Source organism: Prionailurus bengalensis, chromosome B1, assembly GCF_016509475.1.
Source record: "Prionailurus bengalensis isolate Pbe53 chromosome B1, Fcat_Pben_1.1_paternal_pri, whole genome shotgun sequence".
Lineage (NCBI taxonomy): Eukaryota > Metazoa > Chordata > Mammalia > Carnivora > Felidae > Prionailurus > Prionailurus bengalensis.
Window position 1 is genome coordinate 135,408,108 of NC_057344.1, and position 22,369 is coordinate 135,430,476.

General features: G+C 38.2%; 1 protein-coding gene across 8 annotated transcripts in view; it reads right to left on the reverse strand.

The window, feature by feature from the left end:
* The window catches only part of ARHGAP24 (Rho GTPase activating protein 24), a 655,671-nt gene that overhangs the window by 49,933 nt on the left and 583,369 nt on the right, over positions 1-22,369 (reverse strand). For 7 of the 8 annotated variants that reach the window (XM_043572262.1, XM_043572260.1, XM_043572261.1 and 4 more), the window contains 2 exons: positions 20,384-20,506; positions 424-631 (listed from right to left, as the gene is read on the reverse strand). In XM_043572262.1, coding sequence (XP_043428197.1) covers positions 424-631; positions 20,384-20,506 — 331 coding nt within the window. Of the gene's footprint in view, positions 1-423; positions 632-13,224; positions 14,149-20,383; positions 20,507-22,369 lie in introns of those variants that run through there. The other variant, XM_043572263.1, reaches the window with a different exon arrangement.

A 22,369-nucleotide genomic window follows, 5' to 3' on the forward strand; every position in this document is an offset into this window, starting at 1 on the left:
GATGCTTTCATTATTATTAAAAACAGTTATTGTAACTACATTGCTAATATCCCAATCTCTGCTTATTAATACTTTTAATATCTCTTAGCTGAGAGAATTAGGAAGACACTGAACAGGAAAGACTCCTATTTTAAAAATTCACTTTTCTGATGCAAAAGCTTAATAGAGTGTTAATTTAGTTCCAAAGGAAAAAAATAAATAATGTTTTAAGGGGGACAAAAAGTATGGAAGAGAAAGACATCTAAAGTGTCAAATTTTTGACTCTGTAAATTAATAAAAACAATCGACCCTTGTGTGGCTATAAAATCCATATTCTAAACTATTACAACATCCATTAAGGTTATATCCTCTCAGCTCATTGCATCTCTTCTGTTCGGTTTGGATTTCTCAGTGAAGGATGATTAGGAAAATCTTGAAAGCTACCTGTCAAATGATGGCTTCTCTCCACAGTCAAAGGCATCCTGGAGCTCCTTAACGAGGTTAGCCTGGCCTGGCAGTCGGAACAGACCCTCTTCCTTCAGCCCCCTTTGTCGGATAAAGTCCACACACTGCTCCACCAACATTGGAGCCAGACGGTTCCCATATCTCTTCTCATAACGGACAGTGTCTTCAAGTTTCTGTCCAAAAATGCCTGGAGGAATAAAGGATTACAATGAATGTGAAGAATCATTTCATTTTGTTACCTGAAAACAAAAAAACAAAACACAAAACAAAACAAAAAAAAACCCCAAAAAACAAAAAAAACCCTCAATGTTAAGGAAAAACAAAGATTGAAATGCTGGCAAGCATGTAACAATTGGTACTTCACATTTTTACAGAATCAAATCCATTATATACAATTCTTCAAATGGAAAGGATTTGTTGTATGCTGTTCTTTCCCCCTATATTCCATATTTAACCCCCAAACCAAATAGAAATATAAAGTTGGAGATATCCACTTGGATGTAAGAAACACTGCAATAAATATAACTTTCGTTTTGGGTTTTCTTTTCTTTTTCTTCTATTTTGGAAAAGGAATTGTATTGAAAAGCAGAAATATTCTGCAGAGAATAGTCAAATTCTACTGTTGTTACAGTTGTAACTTTACATCCAGTTTTCATTTAATTTAAATATTATTCATTTATTTGTTCACCTTTTGTTTTCAATCAAGTGATGATGCCATGATTCTAATCAAGATGATAAAACCAGGAAAAAACGCCCAGAATTTTCATCCACATAAAATATTTCAGGCATTGTTTGCCTTTTAAAACCTTAAACTGTTAATTTATTTGAAAGAGCTAAAATCTAAACTATGAAGCAGTGCATACCAGAAGTGAGGAGGTGGGATCATGGTGGTTTACCCTAACAGATAGGAAGGAATATTTCATCACACATTGTCTAGAACTGCCAACACATGGTGGTAATAAAAAACAGGCCAATTTTGATCAATTTTATTACTGATTTTAAAATAACCACAAGGGATGAATTCCTTGCTGCATGCATTTGGAGCTGAACATCCATGATTTACCCTTGCTACCCCACTGATTAAGAAACAATTCCTCTAGCTATTTGTAGTTGGTGTGATCACTTCAGGATTAAGTCATGGAGTTGGAGCGCTGTTCGTGCAGGCCCTCAGGGCCCACAGTCCCAATGGAGTCACTGTTGTGTGTTCCAAGGCATCTGGAAGTGGTGTTCCTACTGATGATGAACAGGTGACTGGGCTGGAAATGGGAGGCCATGATGGTTGCATGGAGGGGACTGGACCCATAAAATATACTAGCCCCAAAGACCGTGTTGGGCACCAAGGAAGACCCTAATATTGTTCCTTCTGTCACCAATAATCAAATAGTGGGCTATATGTGCGAAGAGGACAACAGTGCTATCATCTGGGTCAAGTTGCACAAAGGTGAGACCCAGTGATGCCCTAGCTGTGGACTCCATTATAAGCTGGTGTTCTACCAGTTAGCCCACTGAGCCTTTCTTTACACTAATTTACTCAAAATGTGCTGTAAACTTTTCTTCTTTCCAAAAAAGAATGACATTGTATTGGTTCTTCTCAAAAGAGAAAGGGAGGGAAAGAGAAAGAGAAAGAGAAAGAGAAAGAGAAAGAGAAAGAGAAAGAGAAAGAAAGAGAAAGAGAAAAAGAGAAAGAGAAAGAGAAAGAAAAACAATGCCTCTAAAATATATTAATATAAGGTGGTAGCTTGGCAAAAATGATCAACCTATGAAAAAAAAATGTAGGAAAAGCCAAAGCAAATGTCACTCCAATGTTCCCAGATGGGATGAATATCACTAAATAGTTTTAATGGTCTACTGATTTCATAAAAGGGAAAGAAAAATTAGTGTTGCATGTTGAAATTATGTGAGACTCCAGAACACTTGGAGAATTATTTTGAAAACATTAGGCTAAGAATTTGACAATAATAACACGTTTTACCTCCCTATCTGTAAAATAATTTATGTACGGATTCAGCAGTGCAAAACCATCACATGCCAAGCAATAAACACTGCTACCAAAGAGAATATTTTCAGCCCTGCTAGAAACAATAACACAACAACAAACCAAACTATTCAACACCTGATATCAGATCTAGCATTAATGGAATTAATTTACTTTTAGGAAAAAAGGTTGACTGAACTAATATTAAAATTCAAATACATTGAAAGCAAAATTAGAAAATGGCATCTTCTAAGGGCAGGAAAATTAATGTAGGTAACGGTTCTATCTAGTCGACTGCAGACTTTCGAACAAGCAGCTTCTCAATGGTGTGTCAAACATTGTTAACTCAACAGACATTCATACCCCCATTTTCTCTTGTCATTTCCATTTTAGGGGATGGAAAATTAAATACCTCTCCCACTTTTTAAGAAGGCTTCAGAGTCTCTAGGAAGGCTTTGTTGTTGTTTTTGTTGTTGCTGCTGTTGTTTGATGAAAGAGAAAGACAGCTGGAATTGCCAATCACTCCTTTTTCCTGTCATGAACTTGGACATGCTCTTTACTAATCTAAGAGTCATCTTTTGATCATTAGATAATCATTCATGAGGGAAAGGTTGAAAGATTCAGAGACAAGAGGGATGAAATCATTGAACCACTGACCCAATAACAGAAGCATCTTCTTTATGATTTTTTTAATGTGAGAAAAATGCATGTTTAATCACTGTTAGCTGAGTTTTCTGTTACTTACATCATTGTGAATTCTAGCTCATGAAGTGATAATAATGATTTTGAAGGTATTTTAGCATTTTAATAACAAAGTTTGAAGACTGGCTATGAGATTGGTTATGAACGGAGAATACTGACTCTTTTTCTGTGGAGTTCTTTGATGCTTATTTGGCTGGGAAGTTTGGATTTAATTCTGCCAAAATTCAGAAAATAGCCTTTTAAAGGCACTAAAAGTTCAGTTTTCAAAATAACAATGTTGACATCTGGGAATACATCTTATGCATCTGTAGTTTTTCACTCATTGTTTTAAATTGATAAATATATTATCTAAAGTTTCTCTCTAAATCCAGCAGAAAATCTACTAAAGATGTTACAATTCAACATCTATGTGTGCTACAAATGAGAACAAACTTCCAATATTTTGTTTCATACAGTAATAAAAACCAGTCAACATTCTCTTCTTAAAATTTTCAGAGTTTATTTTTTCCCTAACAACTTAGGAACGAGATAAAGTAGTAAGCTTTGCTTTATAGCTATTCTCTCTCTTTCTCTTTCTTTCTTTCTTCTTTCTTTCTTTCTCTCTCTTTCTTTGTTTCCTTCCTTCCTTCTTTCCTTCCTTCCTTCCTTCCTTCCTTCCTTCCTTCCTTTCCTTCTGTTCTTTTTCTCTTTCTCCCTCCCTTTCCCTCTCTCTTTCTCTCTCTTTTTTTATACATACAGACTTGCATTTGTGGTAAGCATATACTTAAGAAGTATAGCAAGAAACTTAATGCCAAAAGCCCTAACATCTTTCCATTTATTTAGTACTTATTACATACTAAGTCTTTGACATATATTCTCTTATTTTAATAATAAATATGTAAGGTAACTATTTTATACATGAGGAAATTGGGGATTAAACAAATAGCCCAAGGTTAGTTACACAACACCAAGTGTCAGAATGAAAGTCTATATTCAGATTTATTCAGCCTTAAACCTTCACTCATTCCCGAATACTAGTCTTCTTCCTCTTTATTTAATCACAATTATCATATGTCTTCATTTCCTAGTAATTTAAAATATTAGTAAATTCTAAAAATGAATAAAATAGAGTACCTTTTCTATGCCATAGAGAGTTCTAACAGCTAAGATGTACTTATGTATTCCAGGCATGGGTACAAGTGGTTTACCAGTATTTCTCTCATTTAAAAAGCTCACAGCACTCTGAGGTGGGCACCACTATTTTACCAAGGAAAGGACTGAAGCACAGAAAGGTTAAGGAATTTGCTGAATGCTACATAGCTAGTAAAAAATTATGGAACCAAGATTTCTTCAAGGCTGTTGGATTTCAGAGCCATTCTGTATCTATTACACAATACTGCACTGTGTGTATAATAGCTGAAAAATGAGTTATTGAGGAAAAATCTTGCTATTTACCAGCTTTCTGACCTAAATTTCTGTCATCACATGAGGAGGAGTGATTTCTGCTGAGAAAAATGCAAATTTTGAAGAAGGTCAGGAAAAAAAAATGGAGGAGAAAACTCTGAACATCTTGTGCGTTCTGTCCAAGGAAATTATTTCCTCTATGTAGAGATCTAAGACTATTTAGCAATATAATATGCAAAAGAGTTAAAGCATATAAATGATAGATACATATACTCAGAGATTTCTGTGGAAAAACAATCGTTTTCTGCTGTAAATCTGGTGTTGCAAAGAATTAGGAAATGGTTATAATAGACATATGCTTCCCATTTTGTGGCATTAAAAATAGAATGTCCCAAACATCTGTCTTACAGTGGTAGATGTAAATCAATGTTGTCTATGAGCATGTTGTTTTGTGTGGAAAGTTAGAGAACATTTTTTGAGCTGTTTTGTTTAAGACTTTTATTGAAGAAACAGCGAAACTTCAAATTTTAAGATTAACAAGACAGCACAAAGGTCACAAGACTATCTCCAGCTAGCAGCACGGGGAAAAGGACACATTGACTAGTAGATGATTAACAGAAATATACCTTGTTTTTTGAGTCATGCAAACAGTTCTAGCTATGTTCATTTAAATTCCTAAGAAGGTTTTGCAGTCCCTGACAAAACCATCCCTGGAATTTCTGGGTGACAAAGGTACATCATGTGTACTTCTCTTGGAAATACATTGATGGTGTCATGAAGCATCACCAAGGAGGTGACTTTTCACTGGACTGAGAAAGTAAATTACACAGGTGATTTTATTACACCTGTGAGAAGCTGTTGCAACTGGAGAGAGAAAGAGAGAGAGGAGAGAGAGAGAAAGAGAGACAGAGAGAGAGAGAGAGAGAGAGAGATCTAAATCTCCTTCAGGATGTGTGAGGTTCCTCCTTTATGTGTGATATATATACTCTTTATCTAGAGGCAGCTTGTGAAGTTACTGAGTGTGATAAGGTACATATATTCAAATTCCACTCATCTTAAAAATGAATAGGCAAACACAAGGCCAAACCTTCTTGGACTTTCTGTACCTTGCAATAATTTATTATTTTTGCTCCTTGATTCCCAGTTAAGTTGTAACTCTGGCTCCATTTCGTCACTTTCTATCTTTTTGCCAACCTATTGCAATTTGGACTCTGACATTGTCATTCTACTAAAAGAGCTTTTTATATAGTCACCAACAACTTTCTAGTTGCCAAAGCACTGAAAGCCAAATTTATTTTTTATATTACTTTATGCCTCACTTCCTTTAAAATGGTCAATGCCACTCTTCTCTTATTCTTCTCATGTGTTACATAACTCTTGCCTTCCAGAATACTCTTATCAATCTCCTTCTTGACTATGCTACTTGCTACACACTTATCATAAATCTATTTGTTCTCTGGGTTCTGTCCTCAGCCCTATTTTTCTCTATTTGACACAACTTCTTTGCTTTACATTTAATCTCACTGTCTATCAATTATTCCCAGATTTGTATCTCAATTTGGGCTGCTCTTGTGACCCTTAGCATTGGATTTCTAAGTGCCCATGAGATACCTCAACATGGGTATCTCAAAACATCCCCAAACTCAGAATTTCTTAAACAAAGTCACCTTTTCTTGAAAACCTGCTCTATTTCCTATAATCCTGATTTTGGTGTTCAGTTCCAGTTATCCCCCCAAACATTTGAAGTTCCATCTGAGAGTCAACCTAGATTCCTCCTTCCTTCCTGATCCCAATTGAATCGCCACATGGGTCCCTTCCAAACTCACTGCCACTACTTTCGGCCAGATCTTTAATATTTCTTAATTGAGTTCGAAGAGCAGTGTACTCATTTCAGGCAAGTGCTGCCAGGATGATCTTCATAACATTTAAATTGGATCATGACATTTCTTTGCTTTATGTCTTCCCTTGATGCCCATTGGCCAACCAAACTCTTTTCCATGAAATACCAAGTCTCCACAATCTGAACTCTGCTTCTTTATCCACCATTCAATCAACAAATGTTTAGGTAGCACCCACTGTGTGACAGACACTGGCCATACCCACCTTCATTTCTACTGCTTGCTCACAAACAACATGCTGGACTATTAGCTGTTTCCTAAATGCAATATAACTTATGATATCTTCAGGCATCCTTACGGAAGGTAGATTTTGCCATCATGAGTCAGCCTAGGGAAACTTATTCTGTAAACCTTTCTTTTTTCCCTTCCTTCTCCACTCTGACTACAAAAAGACTCAATATTCTACCAAACATTCACTGGTTATTATACATTCGGACCTCCTTGGATTACAAGTTTTCTATCCATGTAAGATTTTTTGATTACTTAGAAGGTATTGGCAACAGACTGAGGTAAACTTTGGCTGTCTTTATTTCTCAGTTCTGGACTAAATTGAATGACTTTTATTTTGATTTGTCTATATATCATGGTTGAATGTTCACTTTTAAATGAAAATTGTTATACACCTGGTGATACCAAGACTTATTCTGCAGCAGGATTGCAGTAAGCAGAAGGATAAGTAAAAGCAAATTCTCTATATGGCTAAATTATCTCTAGGAAGAAAAGGGTGGAAATCGGAAAAAATCACTGACAGCAGGGAATTTGAGTAATAACTGAAAAGTTGTTTAACTTCTGGCTTTTCATCAGCACACCACAGCTTTTTTGTTTTGTTTTGTTTTCAGGATTTTATAGATATCAGTGCCATAGCCTGAGAATTACTGATGAATGTCATTTTACATTGGAATTATTCACTCATTTCCATCACTGAGCAAGTGTTTTGTTTTAATGCACACATTAATTTCACAGACATTTATGGAGCCCTCAATCCTTACCCACTTTGGTATTAAGTTCCAGGGACATAAACAAGAGACTTGTCTGTGTGTCTTAGTGCAGTCAGGCTGCTGTTACAGAACAGTCAGTAGCTTATACACTGTCTGAGTAGTTTTTACACAACCAAAATTTATTTCTCACAGTTCTGGAGGCTGGACGTCTGAGATCAGACCAGTACAGTTGGGTTCTGGGGACAGCCCTCTTCTGGGTTGCAAACTATCCATTTCTGGTTGCATTCTCAAGTGACAGCATAGGAAGGAGCGAAAGAGCTCTCTGGAGCCCTTTTACCAAGCAAGGCACTGATCCTATTCATAAGAGTTCCACTCTCACGACCAAATCACTTCCTAATACCATCACCTTAGGCATTTGGTTTTCAACACAGGAATTTAGAGGGGACACACAACTCTGCCTACTCAACTCCAGAATCACTTGGTACATGCTCCATAAAATTTTTATATTATGAATTAATGAGCTAAGTCATTTATACTCAATCAAAATAAAAGACATCCAATGTAGTCCAGAAGTAAGAAACAAAGAGCCAAAGTTTACTTCAGTCTGTCGTCAATACTTTCTAAGTAACCAAAAAATCTTATATGGATAGTAAACTTGTAATCCAAAGAGGTCTGAGTCTATAATAACCAGCGAATGTTTTGTACAATGTTTTAAAGATTTTTTAACGTTTATCCATTTTTGAGAGACAGACAGAGACAGAGCGTTAGCAGGGGAGGGACAGAGAGAGAGGGAGACACAGAATCCAAAGCAGGTTCCAGGCTCTGAGCTGTCAGCATAGAGCCTGATGTGGGGCTCGAACTCACAAATCCTGAGATCATGACCTAAGCTGAAGTCGAATGATTAACCAACTGAGCCACCCAGGTGTCCCATAGAATCATGACTCTTTTTGTAGTCAGAGTGGAGAAGGAAGGGGAAAAAGAAAGACTTAGAAAACCTAAGAAGTGTAATAATGTCAGCATAGTGGCCCAGTGGCCCAGATCTCACACCAGTAGACCAAGACATGCAATTTACATGTATTTTCTTATTTGACCACTCACACGTATTCTGCAAGGAGATTTCCCTTCTACAAACTGATTCAGAGATGCTAGGTGACCTGAGGACACGCATCTAAAAAGTGGCAGGTCTAGGGATACAAACACAGGTCTGTACCATTCTAAAAGTCTTCCTTTTACACTATGTTACATTAATTCAATGTAGTCGGGTTTTTTTCCCATAGGCATACTGACCACTCTCTTAGGATAATATGGAGAAAATGTCTCAATCTGATTTATATCTAAATTATTAAATCTGATTTTATATAGTGCAGATGAATTACTGCCATTCCAGATAAGACCATGATCAGTCTTTTGTTCATGAACTCCTCAGCCTTTATGTACGATTTGTTGTAGTGCTTATCACAGAGTAATTATTTATGTTCCTTTATCTCCAAGGAGTATGTGAACTCATAGATTCAAGGCAACCTTTTTGCCTACTCAACTCCAGAATAACTTGGTACATGCTCCATAAAATTTTGATATTATGAATTAATGAGCTAACTCATTCATAGCACCATTTAAAATTATATAGATTTAGATAGCGGCATTCTCTTGGACAAATCAATTTCCATAAATGAGATTACAATATATACAACATACAATAAACTTCAAAGAAAACGTTGGTTTTATTCATAACCATGACAAAGACAGCCTATTTTAATTCATTATTGCTCATGGACCTGTAGGAAAAGATACATAATAATACTGTACTTCACCAATTTGCAAGAAACCTTGAATCCTTAATTGAATAGGCCTATTGCCATTCTTTACTCTGGGAAGAAGTAAACAAATCTATGTCTATGTCTACGTCTATGTGTAGCTCTATCTCCATCTATCTCTATCTCTATCATCTATTTATCATCTATCTTTTACCACTAATGTGTATAAAGCACTTTAAAAAAATATTCACTTATTTATTATTTTGAGAGAAAGAGAGCACAAGCAGGGGAGGGACAGAGAGAGAGAATCCCAAGCAGGGTCCATGATATCAGCACAGAGCCTGATGCAGGCTCAAACCCACGAACTGTGAGATCATGACCTGAGCTGAAATCAAGAGTTGGATGCTTAACTGACTGAGCCACCCAGGCACCCCTAAATGTGTATAAAGCACTTCAAGATGGCTAGGAAGATAAGGCAGTCAGGTGGCAGCATTTAAGAAATATACGGGCTACACAGAAGGCTTGGGTCAATAAAGAAGGCTTGATGAAGAAATAAGACCCAGCAATGTCTAGAAGGAAGTACAAAGTTTGAACAGACAGCAGAGAGAGAGAGTGTCATAGTATAATGAAAAAAAAGCAAAGGCCTGGCACAGGATATATGTTTAGGAAGAAAGAGTGGGACAGTCTGGGGATTGGGAGTTTATTCTCCAGGGAATAGATGGATGTGGTTATAAGGCCTTGATAATTACACGAAACAGTTAGGAGTTCCTCCTGGGAGCAATAGGGACTCATCAAAATGTTTGAGGGGTGCCTGGGTGCCTTAGTTGGTTAAGTGTCTGACTCTTGGTCTCGGCTCAGGTCATGATCTCATGGTTCATGAGTTCAAGCCCTGCATCAGGCTGTCACTATCAGTGCAGAGCCTGCCTGGAATTTTCTCTCTGTCTTCTGCTCTCTCTCTTTCAGGAATACCAACTGGTCAATGCTTTACCAATAGCCTGTGTGTTGTAGGAATTTGTGAAGAACATTAGGTTGGAAACAAGTGAGGATGGATGCTGTCTTGAAGAGCCACTTCTTAGGTTGAAATAAGTTGTGTGCATGAAGCAATAAAGGCACAGAGAACTCAGATGATGGAAACATAAAAGGAGCTGGAAGTCTATGAAGAAGGAAGAAGCAACAGTTTCATGACCAGTGACTGGTTACGGTGTAGGGGAAAGCTCTAGATAATTAATGATAACTTATCTCTAAGACAGAGCAACTCAGGAAATCAAACACACAAACAAAAACAAGATATAGTTAGAGTTTCCTTCAGTGTGTCCCATGAGCATAACATCCTTAAACTAGCTAGCTGCCCTATTGTGACTAGAAATTAACACTAACATTCAGGAACCAAAGTAGTCGGTAATCAAAAGGTTGCTTACGCTGCTTTGCATATCACACATTAGTCTTACAGAGGTAAAAAAAAATTACATACATAGTTTCAAAATCGACAGGATAAAAATACATTGTAACCATTATCTCTCCAGAACATAAATCCAAAGCACTGCTATCCCCCCAGCATCCTGCCTAATAGATGTTTATCAGTTCCTACATTTTTAAAACCACTGGGAAAGCATTTTCAGTGATCTTTATTAGTACCCAGACAAAGAAATGGAGAGATGAAAAGGACAGTAAGGGACCAAAGGGGTCTGGAAGAGAAAGCAACCTTGAGAATTTAGTTACAGCCTGCCCAGCATGCAGGCTCCATTATCACCAGGCCTCTGGAAACTTTAACTCAACTCCACACTTCATTCAAGGGCATTTCTAAAGCTGCGAGTCTTCTCTGCTGTTGGCTTACCCCTGACAACGGTAAAAAAAATATGCTTTAAATGTGGATCAGGAAAAGCAGACACATCAGCATTCTTTGCTTCTGGGTGCTTTTCCATGAATCATGCACTCCCCCTTTTACTTTCATTGAAATAACTTAAGCTGATGCTCTCCAACAGGCTTGGTTGAGGAACGCAGAAACAGGTCCACTTCTCCAACTACTTGAGTGCCCAGGGGATTAAACAAAGCACAAAAGAACACTCTCTTCTTAAGGTAGCATGGTTTAGGGACCCAGGATTGAAAGAAAAGTTCATTCTTTTCCACGCAGGACCTTAAACAAAGATGTAAACCCCTCCCTCCCCCCCCCCCCCCCCCCCCCCCCCCCCCCCCCCCCCCCCCCCCCCCCCCCCCCCCCCCCCAGTGAGTCACGCCACTGCAGGCTGGAGTGATTAGTGCTGCACACACAGAAGCAGCTTCTCTCCCAGAGCCTCTCTGCATAATTGTCGTCCTGCAGCCAGGGAACAAGAGGCTGGTGTGCCGCTGGCTCTGGCTAAAAGGGAAGGAAACTTAAAACGGCTTGATGCTTCCTGTTCCTCCCCTCCTTTATGGTTCTGACAGAAACCAGAATACAGTTTTGTAAATTAGAAATCTGTTAATCCTTGACTCACATGCTAAACATTCCTCAGGTTACTAAGACTTTGCATAGAAAAGGACAATAGTTTAAAATTAACCCACAGGAGATGACAGATAGATAGAACCCACTCCTGTGGGTGCCATTTGCCAGCCCATGGGGATTCTCTTTGCAGGCAATGCCTTCCCTTGTTGGGAAGAGGGCATGATCAGCAGTCTTAGTCAGGATCCTTGAAGATAGGCTATACTCCACTATTGGAGAGGAGGTGGAGAAAGGTCAAAAACATCTTGCCATGTGCTTCAAAGATATATTAATTGCCCCCAGAACATCTCATGTTACAAATGAGCAGCAATAGGCTGGAAAAGTAGACTTTCTCTGTGAGTTTGGATAAACTCAATTTAGTTGCTGAGAGCAGGAAGAGCTAGAAAACGAGAAGATGTCCTTAAGCAATTACTCCCTAGCTTTTCTCAGTTTCTATTGTTACCAAATTCTCTGTCAATGATGCAGTCTTAACAGTAACCTTGAAATCTCTATAGATCTATAAAATATGAGACAAGTATCTCTCCCTTAATTACCTTTGTGGATGAGAGAGGAATATAAATGAATACCTGAATTCCTTGCTAATAATGTATGATAATGATCATAGGCAGATCTCAAGTGCTCAAAGGGAAGGACTCAGAAAGAACAAGGTTTAATCTTAAAAGTTCCTGCTATATTTTGCTTTATACAAGGGTTTTTTTCTTACTTTGTTTTCTTCTCTCTTTTGTTGGTTAGTAAGTAGAAAGGGTTAATAGGTAGCAGATCAAAGAAAAAAGGGAGAAAGAACTTTAGATGTTACTCATGTCTGCTCCTGATTAAATTATTAGCTTACTATATATGACATTAAATTATAATTACCTATTTCAGTTTAAATAATCACCTCATTTAATTATTCCACTTTTAAAGCAAAAGGTCATTTAAAACTATTTTGATGCAGAAATATTTTCTAAAAGCATTTTATTTTACCTATGAGTACTCTTTAACTCCCTCTGCACAAATCAATTCTGAAATTCTTAGCCTCTTTTATTGATCAGAAATTGTTAAATATTTTCCCACTTCTTGTACCTGATAGCTCCTATCTTTGGCCTCTCCCAATGCTGCCTTTTGATATATTTGGAAAGTCAAGGTGACTCCTATTTCTAATCAGTGTTAGTCAATATGGTTGAAAGGCTCCTGAAAAGGGGTCACTACAGATCATCTGATTATCACAATTTTCTCAGCAGGGGAGGTGAGGCAAGCACAGGCAGCCAGAACCAAAGCAATGTGATGGGAGTAGAGAACAAGGGCCTGAGAGGGACCGATTTCAAGAAGTAACAACATGGCTGCTTGGTTTGGGGCTGAGAACAGCCCATGGTAGCCTTGGCCCCTCCTCTCAGAATGACCAGGCAGGCTTGCTTGGTTTTCCATCAGTCAAGGTGATCCCTATAGGACTATCATTCTTTAAGCCCCACCTATCTGGCCCATTCACCGTCATAAACAGATCAATACGAACCTTGAAAAACAAATATAGACAAGCAGAGACACAGATAAATCACTCCTGTACAGTTCTAAGCTCTTGGTTTTCAAAGTCCCATTTTATCTGAACATAAACTGACCTTAAAGCACCAGAGAGTATTTGTATATTTTTTAAATGGACATTAACAGATCATCTACCTACCTTTCCGAAAACTAAAACACCGTTTGATTCTTCTGTATGTAGTTTTAGGAATGAACGGAGTTGACGCTAAGGCACCTGAGGGGCGTCCCCCAGTATTTCGGTCTTCAGGCATCATACAGGCCCGAAGTTCTGAATCAGTTCCAGGCTTCCTTTAAAACCTGCCTCTGTGTGATACCCCACGGCCACTCCTTCTCATGTTTATTTGTTAGGGCTGAAGTGCTGATTCCTAGAACTTGAAGGCTTTGATCGTCCAGGTCCCAGATCAGGGATAAGTTACCACCTCTCATTTATTTCTCTTTTGGCAAAAACTTCCTTTTCTCTTGCCTAATCCAAGGAGCTTTAAGATTTGGGTGTTTTGCTTTAAGTTTCTGCAGACATTCCAAAATGTCACAGCAAAAAGAACGGCAGCCAGCCGCACCTTCCATTCAAACAGCAGGAATTGTTTTGTTTTGTTTTGTTGTTTTTGTTTTTGTTTTTTGTTTATTTTTTTTTATTAAGAACTGTCTTCTCAGCTGGAACTGAGGGGACTGAGATTCCTCTGGAAAGGTCAGCAAATAGTCGTGTGCAAGGGGAATAAAAGGAACAATGACAAAAAGGCCCCTGAGGAATACTTCAGGACGGTCCTTGCTGGCTCCTTTCATCTGAGCAAAAGGGGAAGCAAATAATGGCACCTTCTCCAGAAAGCATTTCAGTGCATGATAGGTTCTTTTCAAAGGGCTCCCCTGTTCCTTTTACAGCACCCCTCATCCTTTGATGCTCTCTGCAGGCTTCTCCCTTTTCCCGTCTGTCTTCAAACTCCCAGGGCTCCCGAGGGAATCGCCACGTCAGGACAGTTGAGTGCCCATTCCAAGCAGCCTCCTCGGATCCGTGGTGGAGGCAGCTCTGCAGGGAGCCTTTCCTCCCCCTCCTCCTGCTCCGTCTCCCCTTTTCTGAATGAGGGCTGGGCGGGAGCTGGCACAGCCTCGGCTGCCTCCGTCACCGTGGCTGCGACCGCCTTCAGTGCCCGCTGGTCACATGCAGCAGGTGCAGTCACAACAGTATGAGGGGAGGAGGGAGAATGCCACACAGCCTGTGAACCCCTTTCTTCTTCATCTGACTTGGTATTGACTTCTCTGCCCTTGTCTGTGCAGCTCCTTGAGAGCTGGCTGCCTCAGCCCCTCCAGAAATCAAACAGCACCAAACCAACCCCAAGGGGGTGAACTTGCGCCCCCTCCTTCCTGCATTTATTCTCTTCCTATACAAGACTTTTTCAGAGATTTTCCGACTGAATCTATTTGTGAGTGCTGATTTAAATGTGCATATCACTAAAACATATGTGTCTGTACTGGTACATACGTGTGTGTCTGAAATAGAAAAATATTCTCAATCTGGTAACAGAGAACTTGCAGGTACAATTATCATAAAACAAGTCAACTCAACTCGTGTGTGTGTTTATACATATTTATACATACATATATTTCTCTGGTTACAGTTTGAAAACCAATCCTGTTTTCAACTTTCTCCTCTGCTCTTGGCGTGCACCCTCTCCACCCCAGACCACATGTCTACCCAGACTCTCAATCCCACCCACTGAACAATTTACTCACTGAGTTAATCATTCATCCACCTGGCTGTTCCATGAGCAGATGTGGAATGCTAGTGCTTTAACCCCAACTGACCCCCAAAGGTCTCTGCATGCCTTTCTAGCCATTTGACAGGAACACTACAAAACTGAGGGTACTACAAAGGTACTCCCTTTAGAAAAATCATTACTCTGACCAGCATGCCCAGATTGGTTATGGTTTGTCAGTGAAGGAATCATTAGTAGTTATTTCTTTCCTATGTTTCACACTTGTTTTTCCCTTCAGCGTCACTGCATGCTACTAGAAAAATAAGGAAGCACACAGTGTAACTCAATATAAACAAGACAGTGACAATGCCAGACTGGGAAACACCTCGCCAGCCGCAAACTTCACTGACCTGAGTACTGGCATGGAGGGAACACATGCAACCCCAGGACTCTGGAGCTGGAACGAATCGCAGTTAAAATGGTTTTGTCCAATTTTCTTATTTCACAAACAAGGAAACTGAAAGTCCGGGGTAAATACCCCTTATCCAAGATCACACAGCTGTCTATGTCAGAGGCAAGACCACATTGTCTCCTAATTAACCCCTGCTTGACTGCATGCCAGTTATTCATCATGTGGATTATTCACATTCAGGACTTTTACTGCATCGATGGGTCTCTGACTCGACTTTTTTTGTAAGGAGACAGAAATACAGGAGGAACCTAATTTTGTTAGTAGCTAAATTTAGGCAAACCACTCAGACCTAATGAACACTCAGTGGATTCACACTCTTCCTAGATCCTGCGCTTGGTACTTCCATATATATTACCCCCAAAACAATGGAAAATAATTGTAAAACAACAACAACAACAACAACAACAAAACTGTAAAAAAAGTAAACAAACAAGCGAAACAAAACCCCTAAACTTTCCCAAAGCTAAATAAACGTTTCAACATCCTAACTTTTGGATTTAACTTTTAGGCAGAAACCATATGCCTCTCAGCGTTATCAATGGGGAAGCAACTGTTTACAATTGGTTTTAAGCAGATAACACAAAGCTGAAGTGTCTAGATTCAATACTGAATTTTGTTATCAGGTTAGGTTGTTAAGTGAATGTTCACTCCCATTTCCATTGGTTCCCTTCTCTTATCTGATTATCTGCTTTAGGTTTTCTTTATTAAATAAAAAGAAAAGACCTGTAGTTCCAAAGCCATGATTTTCACATAATAGTTTTTCATTTCTAAGAGATTGAAAGTTTGGCAATCTCCTTGGGTGTCTCCTATTTTTAATAAAATGTCTTATTATTGTAATGGTAAAAAGGGAATATTTTACATATCTATGCAGCCTGAACAAAAATAAGCTTAGGTGTCTCATGAAAAACTTTAACTTTTTAAAACACATGTTGTGAAACGACAGTATAGGTAATGCAATGCCCTTTTTAAAATAAACACATTAAAAATGTATCCAAAGGTGGTATACAGAAATTATAAATCACAGTGATACGTCACCTTCCAAATGTCTTTACAGATACCATTTAATCAATGACCATAGCAATATTTAAATGTTGTGAGGGAGATTAGAATCTATGAAGTCTTTGTTCAGGATTAACAGGCTTGGGTTCCGTAATTTAGGGAGGAGAGATATATTTTCTTATGAAAGGCAATTACAGCAGTTGAGGATATTTTTAACAGCTTTTTTGAAATATAATTCACATATGATAGAATTTATCCATTTCAAGTGTACAATTCAATGATTTCCACCATATTCACAGATATATACAACCATCAACAGTGTTAGAATATTTTCATCACCTCAAAAAGAGATCCCACATCTTGGGCTATCACCCATCCCCTCCAACATTCCAATCCCAGCACTAAGTGCAATTGATCTGTGTCTCGCTTTCCCTGTTCTGTATTTTCATATGAACAGAATCATATGCTATGTAGCCTTTTGTGACTGGCTTCTACTTAGCATGATGTTTTCAAGGTTTATTCACATTGTAGCATGTATTAGTACCTTATTCCTTTTTTAATGGCTGCATAATAATCCCTGGTGGACGTTTGGGTGTTCCCACTTTTTGGCTGTTAGCAATAATGTTGCTATAAATATTCATGTACAAGCTTCTGTGTGGACATATGTTTTCATTTCTCTTGGGTATATATCTATCGAGGGGTGCTGGTCATATGATACTTCTGCATTTAATTGATTGAGGAACTGCCAGACTCTTTTCCAAAGCACCTGTACCATTTTACAGTCCAATTAGCAACATAGGAGCAATTTGATTTCTTCACATCCTCATCGATACTTATTATTGGACTTTTTGACTCTAGCCATCTTAGTGGGCATTAAGTGTTATCTCATTGTGATTTTGGTTTGCATTTCCCAGATGACTAATGACTCTGAGCATTTTTTCATGTGCTTTTTGGCCATTTGCATGTTTTCCTTGGAGAAATGTTTATTCAGATTCTTTGCCCATCTTTTAATGGAGTCAAACTGATTCCAATTTTTAATTTCTCTTTAATACTGAGTTGTAAGAGTTCATTATAAGTTCTGGATCCAAGTTCATTATTAGATATATGATCCGGAAATACCTCCTCCCAATCTGCTGGTTACATTTTCACTTTCTTGGTGATATCAATTCAGGTATTTTTGAAGGACTTGAAAAAACATATTTATTTTAATTATTACTATTTTATTTATTTTTTGTTTTGTTTTCATGTACCAGTAAGTACCAGCACAAGTTTTATTATCAGAAAGGCATGGGCTTGTGATTGTGGGTTTGTTAATCCCACAGTAAAGGTAATAGGTCACACTATTGCACAAGAAAGCAGGAGGAAGCCCACAAGCCAGAGGCCATGGGTTGTCTTCCCAGTTCTGTTATTCATAGTGTGGCTGACATTTGTCAAGTTACTCACCCTACCTGGGTCCCAATGACCTAATCCACAGAATGTGGCATTGAACTAAAACACTGGTTTTAAAATATTCTTTACCAGTAAAAAACATTTTCATATTTTCAATGAAATGTTAACTGGACTCCTAATAGATAAGATAGATAAAAGAGTTTCCAGTTATATAAATGTGTTTGAAACTCAAATTTTTAATATTTCTTTAAAATTCAATCAAAGAGCAGGGAGGGGGTATGTTAATACAAACATTTGAAACCCTAGATTATATGTGACAGTTGTGATCTTTTATCAATGTCAATATTCAGTTTGGTTCTATATTCTGTATTAACTTTTAAAAATTCTAATGTTCAGTTAAATCACAAAGGATTTATTGTAAAGTAAATGAGTACTTTAAAAGCTTGTCTTGCAATCTCATAACACTCTTCAGTTAAACAAAAAGGGTAGAAATTTTTTTATAGGAGCATTGTTTCTATGGTAAGTGTTCTATGCTAAAATATAGGTCTTTACAAGTAAATTTAAATCAAGCACTTATGAAATCCCTGAAGCTCATTCCATAGGATAAGGTACAGTAGTCCCTTGTTATCCGTGTGAAACATGGTCCAAGACTCCCAGTGGATGGATGCCTGAACTTTACACATGCTATGTTATTTACCATAGATACATACTCATGATAAAGTTTGATTTAAAAATTAGGCACAGTGAGAGATTAAAAATAATAATTAACAATAAAATAGAATAATTATAACAATACTGTAATAAAGGTGGTTGCTTCCTCTCAAAATATCTTGTACTGTACTCACCCTTCTTGTGATGATGTGAGATGGTAAAATGCCTATGTGATAAGATGAAGTGGGGTGAATGACGTATGTACTGTGACACACTATTAGGCTACTATTGACCTTCTGACAATAGGTCAGAAGGAGTATTATCTGCTTCTGGACAGTGGTAGACCATGAATAACTAAAAACCATGGAAAGTGAAACTGAAGATGAAGGGGACGACTGTATATATAAACCTATCAACCACTAGAGCATCCCTTCCAAGTTCATAAATTTGAAGACTTACATAAAGCTCAGAGCTGTTGTCTAGTCCCACTGGGATAACTTCTGGGACTCCTGGGCTGGTGGGAACTCCTGTGGCCACTGATTTGATAAAACTAATTGGATCTCATTCATTTCTCTTAAGAAAGGGACAGATGGACGAGGAAGAAAGGGAGAGAATAGCACACTTGATGGATATAATCCCTGAGCAAAAATACCTCCTTCAGCAGATATTAAGGGACTCCCTTAACTCAGAAGCCCCAGAAATTTGATAGCAGATGGAAGAGAGCCTTTAGAAATGACAGTGACTGAGGACTGAGTACACCTCTCAATAATAATCATGAGCCACTAATGTTGTAGCCGGGGGGAGGGGGGGAGGGGGGGGAGGGGGGGTATCATCCCACAGGACTTTTCAAATGCTTTACACAGTCATTTACTAGCCATTTTAGTATATGAATAGGGTGACCATATAAGTTGCCACCCAAACTAGGACATCAAGAAAATGAAAAACAGCCCTATCAATAATTATCTTGGGACAACAGTTGTAAACCAGACTGTTACCAGGCAAACTGGGATGAATAGCTGTCCTGGTTAGGAACCTCCCCCTTGCCCAACAGAAGACACTGTTAGAAAACAGACAATTTCCAGACATGTATCATTCACCTGGTAAAACCACACTTTCCAACTTTTTAAAGTACACCTTTGAAGTTATTCTAAAATGTAGAATGGGGAGTCAGCCTAAGAAGTATCTAATATATTAAGGGAAAAAAGAATCACTTCTGAATTCAGGGTGCTGCCAATACACAAAAGAGAATATAAAATAAATATTAGAATTATAATCGGTTTGCTAAATATGAATTTGATTTAATATGATTTATTTTAGCTACATCCACATAAAATAATTAGGCTTTACATTTTGGGAAGTGCATGTTGGCTATAGATAAATTTTTTTGAGTTCTTCTTGATTTGGTTTCCAGTACTGAATTTTTACTTTAAATAATTTTTCTGTTTACATCATATCTGCTTATCTATTTTCTCTCTTTTATATTCCTTGATAGACAAAGATTATTTCTTTTACCCTTTCTTCCTCCTTTTAGTTCTATTTACAGCACCAGTTAGTTTATTCTTCACATGGCACATTCTCAAAACTATATTAACTAAGATTTTTAAAAACTTATCAAATCCACAAACACTTGTCAGATCACAAAGCATTTTTTTAAATCTAGTAATCAGTGGATTATCATCTAGAGCATTGCTATTCTTCTTTGATATCACTGCGCATCTTGGGGCTACGATCCCTTCCAAAGATCCTAGTCAAAAATGCTTTGCCCCATATCTGCAGGGTCTTAACTAATCTATATCATAGTATCATTCCCATAACTATTTATTGTTAGTGAAATGGAAAAATAAAAAAAAACCCATATCATCCCTTTTTATAATTCAAGATATTCGTAGAAAAAGATCAGTTATTGATATTTGATCTAAATTTAACTTCTGGGAGTTACTTACATATATACCTTAACAATAATATGGTATAACTTACTATTTATTTTAACACTCATCCATTTGAAAATAGGAGCTGATAATAACATCAACTGGGAGCAGAGAAAGGATGAACAGGTTTGGCTGACCTTTCTGTTTTTCCATGATTCTATGTATACTCACCTCCACCAAAAGGTCCCCATATGACTCGACGGATGGACTTAACCCAGTCTTCCATATCATTCTGGGTGCTCGCCATAAGGAGGTAGCTCTCATGGTTTGCTGTCATCCGATCTCGATCACCTCCTATAAGACAGTAACACATGAGTGTATGCTCGGCTGAAGTTTCTTCATCAGCAGCAGGAGTCCCTGAAATGTACACTGTACCTGCCCAATCAATTGGAAATATTTACCATGGCTTCAGTATGAAAAAAAAATCTGCTTAAAAAGGAAAGGCTCTTATGTTTCCAGGAGAAAACTGGAGAACAAATGTCATTCCCCAAACAAAGCCTGCCTTTTTGTCCTAGCAACGGTCCATAGGTCTGCATTAACTTATAATCCAATCTATTCACACTGCACTGTTGAACAAGGAGAACTGGCAAAGCAAAATGAAAGATGGAGAAATAATCCACAGAGTCTGGATATTCATTGGAAGCAAGTGCTGAGCAGTCTAAGTACTTCTTAGTCTACACACAGTGAGGCCACCAGAACATCATGGGTAAGCAGGGGAGCTCTAGGAAAGGGAAAAGAACCACATGTAAAACTTTTGACCCAGAGGTCCTCCTGTATTCCTCCATCCTGGAAGATAAGGCTCTGCTCCCAGAACACACCTGCAGGATGGGCAAACAAAGAAAAGAGAAGAACACACAAGCCTGCCCACAAATTAAACCCCTAGATGGCCCTCACGCCGAAGCGTGAGCTTTGAAACCCCAGTGGTGCCTCCATGCAAAAGCTTGATGGTTTCTCTTATTTCACCCTCCAAAAGAACAACCCATATTCTTAAAAAAAAATTTTTAATGTTTATTTATTCTTGAGACAGAGACAGAGTGTGAACAGGGGAGGGGTAGAGAGACGGAGACACAGAATATGAAGCAGGTTCCAGGCTCCCAGCTGTCAGCACAGAGCCTGACGCGGGGCTCTAACCCACGAACTGTGAGATCATGACCTGAGCTGAAGTCGGATGCTTAACCGACTGAGCCACCCAAGCGCCCCCATATACTTTTAAACCTTTATAGTCTCCAATATCAACTTTGAAGTGCCAGACGTCTGATGCATGTGATTTAATTTCTTAGAGATGTTTTATAGCATTTACATTTCCCTGATGACTCATTTTTCTCATTGACAAAACAGGCATCACCGTATATGACCCTGAAAGAGGTCTTGAGGCATGGTTTTTCTTACTTCCTCTCTTGTGGTTAAAGACATGTATCAGCAACTATATTGCTTCATTTTCTTCGAAAATAATTAGTGTTGTTCATGGAAGGAATAATTAAGGAAATGGAACATTTAACTGAATTCTGAAAATATTTTAGTATTATACTAACTTCTAAGGTGCTCCAAATATCTATGAATATTTAACTATTCACTAAGTGAACACTAAGCGTTGTACGTTTGCAGCCTTGGGTTGAATTGATTCATTTTCAAGTGTTGTGTTTGATGGAAACCTTGCTGTTTGGTTTCTAAGTGGATCTGAACACCTTCATGAGGAGCTTGCATGCTCCAATTCACAATAGGATCACCATTCACTGTTCTTTCCCACCCAACCCAACTTGCACATAGCCGTGAAAGTTGTAGGCATTGAATCTGCAACCTCTGAATTCTATACAGCTGTCCTAGGTTGAGAAATACAGTTATTCTACCACTGATGTAAATGACAGAACAGGCGAAAGGTCAGAGAAGCAAAATAACTTTAAGCTTATCAGACGAACAACTAAAATTGGTGATGTACATTTTAATACAACTGGATGGAAGTAGGAGGAGGGGCTGAGGAACCACAGCAAAGTGGTTTCTTAACATTTACACAATTCCTGAAAAAAATAAGACTAAACTTCTCACATTATAGAGAACACCTCACTGTTTCGGAAACAATAACCCTCTTACACCTGTAGGTTTATCCTCAGTCAGTCATCACTTTAAGTAACTTGTATCTGAAAAAGCGCCAGTTCAGGA